At 42.9% G+C, this 7,822-nt stretch overlaps 1 protein-coding gene across 2 annotated transcripts in view; it reads right to left on the bottom strand.

Moving 5' to 3' along the window:
• Window positions 1-463: 463 nt before the first annotated feature.
• zhx1 (zinc fingers and homeoboxes 1) overlaps window positions 464-7,822 on the bottom strand; it is a 22,454-nt gene continuing 15,095 nt past the window's right edge. For both annotated transcript variants that reach the window (XM_028009950.1, XM_028009956.1), the window contains 2 exons: window positions 6,493-7,743; window positions 464-5,355 (listed from right to left, as the gene is read on the bottom strand). In XM_028009950.1, coding sequence (XP_027865751.1) covers window positions 5,071-5,355; window positions 6,493-7,743 — 1,536 coding nt within the window. In that variant the 3' untranslated portion in view covers window positions 464-5,070. The remainder of the gene's footprint in view (window positions 5,356-6,492; window positions 7,744-7,822) is intronic.

Here is a 7,822-nt window from a genome sequence, read left to right as displayed (position 1 = left end):
AACTCAGGTTAACCTGAACTTTGGCATCTGATTTGATCCTAATGTTTTGATACTGTTCCAAGAAATGTCCTCTATGTCCTCTGGTTTCATGGAAAACTTATCAGCAATAAGCTTTTCAATCACACCTTTGTTCTTCTATCTGTTCAGGCTTCTAGAAGATTGGATGTGAAAATATCTATTTTTCTGTTGCTGCATTTTCCAAAAAAACAAAAATAATTTTAAATCCAAATCTGCTGCGGGAATGCATAGGTTTAGGAGTCACGGTACATGACTCGATTGATTTGATATACTTCTGTATATAAATTGTATTATTGTTTTACACAAAGTGCAATGAAATAACATTTGTTGTGAACTGATGATTTACAACTAGACAGAAATGAACTGAATTACTGACGTGTTCAGATTTAGAAGCAAATGGTGAAAAGGTTAAAGAGCAAACAGTAAAAGAAAACAGCACTCAAAATGGTTTTAAAAAGACATTTTACTTTGTTTGTACATCGTTGACCCTCTGACAGGATGGACCCGGGGTTCGTCTAAAGATGACTGATTGCTGTGAGGATCGCTCCACCATCTAGCCGACTAAATTAAACAAGTGAAGACTACAGCAGAAGTACAGTAAAGGGTACAGGTATGACACAGCAGGTAAACAATTCAGATCACAATGTTCGCTCTTAGATCATCGGCACAAAGTTGACTGGGATACACGATCAGGGCCGGGGACAGAATCACGACGCGGCGCACAAATATGGCACCTGGACAGACCAAATGTTGCAGGAGTCAGTCTGTTCAACATCTATTCACTCAATGTCTATAGCGATGTGACGACAATATCTTTTGTATGTACAGAAACGGACACGGCCATTCGGAACAGATTATTATGAAAAGGAAATAGCACACGGTAAAACAGTGAGGGCTGGAGACCTGGGAGCAGGAGGCCTAACCGGTGGACTAAACCACTGTCTGTCTGTGTGAACGTCTAGAGAGTCGAGCACTTCTGAAACGGTACCAGGCGTTTGTTGACATGACACGTGGCAGCTCCAAGTAGAGAGATTGTTCTGCTGTAAACTGTAATTCATAGCATATTCTCACCGCGGGAACCTTTTACCTCTGCCGTTTCCACTGAGGGAACCAGGATGGAATCACATTACCAGAGTAGGAATTTACTCCAAAACACTGCCCTAGAGGTAGAGAGGTAGCGCTTCTTTTTGTACGTATTCAGAACTAATTACAGTCAAGTCACATAATGCAGCAAGTACGGAGACGGACGGCGGGTTGTAGACTGCTGGAAAACGGCTGAACCACTGCCTTCTTCCTCTTAACGCTTGCCCCTTGGCTAACTAAATGATTCACAGCAGCGAGTACACCAGCACAGAGCGTGGACGTCTGTAAATAAGGAGAAAGCTGTGTTTTTATTTTGGCCGTCTCCATAGCAAAGTCTCAGAATCCAGCTGGAGCCTGCAGCTGGCAGAGCGCTAACATCTTAGCAGGTTCTGTTCTCATGAATATATTACTTTATCCATATCATCTGGACTGGAAAAGAAAATGCTGCTTGGTTTGCATATTCAAATTGAAAGTGACTATTTGCTGGTCATACAGTTTCTATTTTTGCTTGCAAACATTCAAACCACTCTGTAAACCTAATCCTTCCAGTCCTGTCATCTGCAGAAACAAATACTCAGACAATGCTGCTGTTACCAGGTGGATCAGAAATGGACAAGAATCTGAGTACAGAGAGCTGGTGGGCCACTTTGTGGCTTGGTGTGGTAACAATCATCTCATCTTGAAATGTGAACAAAAAACGGGGATGCCTGTGGATTTATAGAGAAACAGGAATATGTTCAAGGTCTTCACTTTATAAGTTTCTTGTGAAGAATGCAATCTTTGATGCCAACTCTTGTTGGTGTAGCAGCATCAGAGCCAGGGACTTTAAAAAGCTAAACAAGCTGACTCTGTTCTCCAAAAACCTGGGATAGTTGAGTTATTAAAAAATAAATAAAATAAAATAAAATACTTCGCTTTTGGATTTATAAAGTATTTTCAAATTGAGTTAAATGTCACAATTTCTTTATTCCATTTTTGCCTCTGCTGCTGCTGCTGTGGGTTGGCATCCGTATCCACGGACGGACAAATCTGAATCAGCGATTGAGTTTGAATGCTGCTTTAGAACAAAAACAAGTATTCCGTCTTTGTACGTGGGAACAAATTAACACTTGCTGTCGAAAGTCTTCGTTTACATCAACACAATGGTTTTGAACTCATCGCTGGAAACACACTCAAGAAAAAGACAGAGGACATCTAAAAGGTCCCTGGAAAATACTGCAGGTACTTGGAGGAAAAGGTTCAGGGTAACACAGTGGAAAGGTACCTTTTTAAGTTTTCATCAAAGGAGTTAACTTTGACCTTGAACAAATATCTCTAGAGCCATATTCATAACAATTAACTCATTGGTGAAGTCAACCTAATGAGAAAAATGTATCAGGTCTTATTAAAACCACAAAAGCAGCTTAGCCCTGATCAGGCTGTCCCAAGTCCAACCAACCTCACATTTCTTATGTACAACATGAGATGTTTGTTCTGGCTATCGCATGCAACATTTGACAAAAGTACACTTCAACATTACAGGTTATTCGTTTCATGGACAGGCACTTGTCACTGAACGACAAAATGCATAAAGTCGGCTCTCTGTCAGTTCCTAAAATCAAGATAAATTACAGCCAACAGTCAAAGTGTTCAACATGAGATCATATAAACGCTGCGAGGGAAACTGAACGTTTCCATGTCTGGTTGTGACAAGTGCCTGGCGACAAAATACAAGGAGCTTCATTAAAAGACTTAAAAAGAGGACTTTCTGAAATCCGTTTCAGGTTCCGGTCATCTTCTAATGTCGGAGGAAAGCAGAGTTTGAACGTTATTTAGTCTGAAGAAAAGGTTGCTTTTTTTTTATTTTCACATTGAAGAGTTTATGAACTTGAGTTCAAACAAGTGTAGGAGCCGTGTAGGCACGAAGGTTTAGCAACAAATAGTCATCGGGGTCACCGAAGAACAGTAGTTGGGACAGCTTTTAGATCGTCGTACCGTTTCTTTTTAAAGCAGTAAACAGCGGCGTCGTTTGGTAGATTTTCCACAGAAAAGAGGAGGCCGTCCTGCTTCTTCATCACAACCGAGGCCATCCTTCTATGTTTACTGGAGCAGTTTTCAGTCTTTTGGTTTCTGGTTTCCCCAGCGTGTCAGTCTGCGATAAAAGGGAACCCAACGGAACGCTGCTGGGACGTGCACATCATGAGTCTAGTCATGGGTCTGACAAAAAAAAAGACTCGATAAAAGGCATAAGGAGTCATTAAGGGGCGAACGGAGCAATAACAAAACGAGCTCCCATCGTTTAAAGCGAGACAATCAACAAAAACAACTTTTAGGCTTCGTCAAATCGACAGGTTATCAAAACGTAGGGCTAATACGACATTATTTTTAGTGCAGAAATAATGGTGCATGATTGTTCTTTTTTTTGTTGTTTTTTTTATGGAGCAGTTACAAACGTCCAGCTCTTTAAAACACGTGGTATATAAATAGAAAAATCAATACACTGATTATATCCCTTCATGTGAAAACAGAAGGAATATAAAAGGCAAAATACTGGTTAGTCATAAAAAACAGGGTTGGTCTCTCAGAGCCATTTCATGGTATAATGTGAGACTTAAGGTGCCTAATCAAGTGGAAAAAGTGCAAACTTTTAAAGATGAATTTAAGTGCTTTAGGTTGGAGGGGGAGAGGGTTCAGTGCAGAATGGGTTCAGATTATAATTTCAAATACTGTTAAACATTTTCTTTTTACAGTATGGGTCAGGACACAAAGATCTACACATCGCGAGTCAGTCATTTGGTTCTAATTAGAATCGCGACATGATCTTTCTGTCTCTGATTTCAGCAGATTTAAACCTCACAGTGGGCATTGCTTTGTTCTCCAGTGTCTCCTGCCACAAATTGCCGTCTGCACGGGAGACACCACTTTCAGCTTTGGCACAGCATGTTTTCTGTATCTCTTTTAAAAAAGGGTCAAAAAAGCACATAACATATATATATATATATATATATATATATATATATATTTTTTTTTTTTTTTATCAAAAAGTGGAAAAAAAGAAAGGAAAAAGTTTAAAAACATCATCAGCAGTTCAATTCACACACATTCAGCGGCGTCTCCGCCATCAAATTTGCAGATGTTCAGTTAAAAACTTGTAGTATCGATGAAGCGGTAAGGCGGTATAAAGGGAAAACATTCCGTACTATTTAAGAGCATTTTAGCATTTGCATTCATGCAGCATCTGGCTACTCGTTTTATTGCCAAGTGAAGCCTCAGCCTCGGCCTAAAATGTCAATGCAACTCCTGGTGAAGCGCAAACAAAACAGCCGTTTTAAATGAATTTCAGACGCTGGAATAAATATCCACGCTGAATCCTGCATTCAGATTCATGATTTAGTCTTAATGTCGCATTTTGATGCAACTCAGGCTTAACTTTGAATTTAACACACTTTAACGTCAGTGTGACGAAATTGTTGTCAGTTTCAGAAAGCAGGAAATGTTAGCGTTAACGTAAAAAGGTATGGTTATCTGTCAGTCTTTAAACTTGATTATAAGAGATCAAAAACAGATCATTGTAGCTGATAAATTGACTACCTTCACTATTCTGAAAAAAATCGATTTTTCATGTGCTTTTCACTATATCAGGTTTCCTAGACAGCTAGTTTTTGCTTTAATCTGTTATTTATGAATGACATATAGTGGGAGTTTTCATTCTCAGCTCAGTTTTAACACTTTCTTTTTTCTAAAGTTAATTTTGCAGCAGCTGCTTTATGACCTCTGTCACAGTTTGATCTTGATCGAAACCTTTCCTTCAAAGGTTGAGCTAAAGCTAATAATTGATGTATTAGTCTCATGTGGACTTGATTTAACAGTGAAATAGTTCTTGTTCATGCACGTCAGTGGCAAACAAACAAGGATACAAATAAAACTTAATTTACCTCACTGACCAGTATCGGCCTAACTCAAGTCAATTTTCAGGCCAAATGTCAGTCTTTAGTCTTCGGAAAGGGACAAGCTTTTCCTGACGCTACGTGACGGCTCCCAGACCTCGCTGTCGTCCGTTTCGTCGCCGTCGTCCTCCTCGTCGTCTTCGTCGTCCTCCTCGTCTCCCGCTCCTGCGCCCGCCGGCTCCTCGGTGTTCTCCGATCTCTCTCCGCGCGTCTCCTCCCCCTCGTCCCGCGCTGCTTTGTCCCCGCCCGTTCTCCCTGCAGCCGGCTCCAGGAAGGGATCTAACCCCAAGTCCAAGCGTCGCTGGACTTCAGCAAACCACTCCCTCACCTTTCCACAAACAGAGACACAGCTTTAAAATATCAAATAAGACATGGAGCTAGTGCAAAAATATTTTCTTTCATTTGGACCAGCTGTATAATATCTCATACTGCCTGAATGAAACTGCAACATCAGAAGACCGATGGTCACTGATTGCGTCACAAGAGCAACTCGCTTAAAATATTACGGCTCATAACTTTTAAAAAGTCACAACAGCACATTTGTAAGGATAATGGCAGACGGTACAATGTTCTCCTTTATTGGGTTGTGTTCAGTTTATGTCACATAGAGATCATGTTGCACTATTTTTTGAACTTTGGGGCCCCATAATTACCTGACCCACTAGAGCTGTTACTCAATATTAACAGAAAACTACCCAGACAAGCTTGTGCATTGCTAGCTAACAGCAAAAAGGTCACTACTGACTTTAAAGATAGTTCTAATTCTTTGAAGAGAGGTTCTACTAGGCTATTATCTGTAATAGTTATCTGTTGCAGGAACATATCCAATTACAATACGTTTATAAAGAACTGAAGAAATTCCCCGAGCAGCTGAGGGCCAAGAGCTAGTCAGACTGCGGTCCATGTTAAGCAGAATTTAGCCACTTAAAATACCTGAAAAGGTTCATTTTCACTGGATGCAGCTCAATATTGCAAACAGTAAAACAGTTTCTACTTTGCAGGAGTTTGCCGAATGTGTTGCTGTTTCGTCAGCTGAACAAAGTCCTTGTCAGCTAAAGCTAGCTGTAATAAAGTGGCATCAATCGGCCAGATTTTGTCGTGAAAGACAAAATGTGAACGAAGCAGAATTGCCTCTTTATCGTGTCATATCCTGTTTTTGCATAGTTAAGCACTAGTAAGCACTAGTCTAACAAGTTTCGGTTTTCCAGTATTTGAATCAGAAGGGGGAAAGATGGAGACAGATAGGAATGGTGCTCTAACCAACTTTGGGTTATTTCAGCTTACAATTATTTAACCACTGGTACAGTGTGTCTCGATTTTTGAACATTCATTACTAATAGTTAAAACTATTGCGACATAATGAAAAAAAAATAATAAAAAAATCCAGACCCCATTTTGAAACAGCAAACACCCCATTTATGCATTTAGTTTCTGGGTATTTTCTTTTAAAATCTGCATCACCTACCTGTTCGTAGCTCATGTTGGTCTTGGTGACCAGCTCATCCAAGTCTTGCTCACTGAGGAAGTGGTGCTTCAGGTAGTACTCCTTCAGGATTTCCCGCCCGGTCTTGAATTTCTTTGACGGCGGGGACCTTTTGACATCTGCGCTGGAAGAGGAGGAGGACCTCTTTGGCTGCTTCCTGGTTTTGGACCGCCCCCAGCCGCGATTCCGGCCACGTCTTTTCCGACCGCCGCCCCCCGTTTTGCCGCCGCCGCCTCCTTCGCTCGGTCCCTCGACGTTGCCACTTTGGTACTGGAAGAACCACTTCAGGTTCCCGTTTTTCCAGGAGTACCGAGAGTCCCCGAACCAGCTGACGATGTAATGGCGGGGGAGGCCGCTCTCCTCCGCCAGCTGGTCGTACTCCTCCGGCGTGGGCCACTGCGTCCGCACAAAGGCACTTTTTAGAATGTGGAGCTGCTCTGGAGTCTTTTTGCTTTTCTCTTTCAGGTCTTTCTTGCTGCCGCCGCCGCCGCCAGACAGCTGCTTGCTGCGACCGCCTGGAGGAGTCTGACTCCCCTTTCGAGATGAGGAGGCAGTCGGAGGCGAGTTGCTTGAACCTCCTAGTTCTCCTGCTTCCTCTGCCTTCGAGTTATCCGTTTCGATCTTCCCTCCCTCGGACGACTCCGGGGAAGATGTACTCGCGGCGGGGACTTTCCGCCTCTCGTTGAACCAGGCGTCAATCTCCCTCCGAGTCAGTTTGGTTTCTGTCCTCAGACGACTCAGTTCTTCATCCGATGGGATGCTGCTCTTCTCGAAGCTCTCCTCCAGCACCACCAGCTGCTCGGGAGTCTTCTCCTTAAACTTCTGCAAAGTGAAGTCTGGGAAGGGATTCCAGGTCTTGACTCGGGTCTCTTTCTCCTTCTCCTTTTCCTTCACAGGGGAAGTGCTTGGAGGGTGAGGGGATGCGGGGGTCTCGTCACTCGAGTCAATGACTATGGGGGTGTTGGCAGCGCTGCTTGAGCTGCTTCCCCCTCGGCCCCCTCCGTCGTGGAAAACAATCACGTGGCTGTTCTTGGAGTTGCGCTGGTTGTAGCGGGTGTCGCTGAACCACTTTTTGATCTCGCCCTTCGTCAGATTGGTGAGCTTCATCAGCCGGGCGATCTCCGCGTCGGAGGCGAAGTGGTTCTTCAGGTAGCTGGCTTTCAGCTCTGCCAGCTGCTCTTTGGATTTCTTAGGTCTCAGGCTGAACGAGTCAGCACTGAGGGCTGAGTTCTCCTTGGTGAGGGAGGGGAAAAAGTTAGCCATCAACACGGTGTTCCTGTCGGGTCATTTTACACAACAAGGTAGCAAACAG

Source organism: Xiphophorus couchianus, chromosome 3, assembly GCF_001444195.1.
Source record: "Xiphophorus couchianus chromosome 3, X_couchianus-1.0, whole genome shotgun sequence".
Classification (NCBI taxonomy): domain Eukaryota; kingdom Metazoa; phylum Chordata; class Actinopteri; order Cyprinodontiformes; family Poeciliidae; genus Xiphophorus; species Xiphophorus couchianus.
Note: the sequence above shows the minus strand (reverse complement) of the source record. Positions and strands in the feature narration are given on the sequence as shown.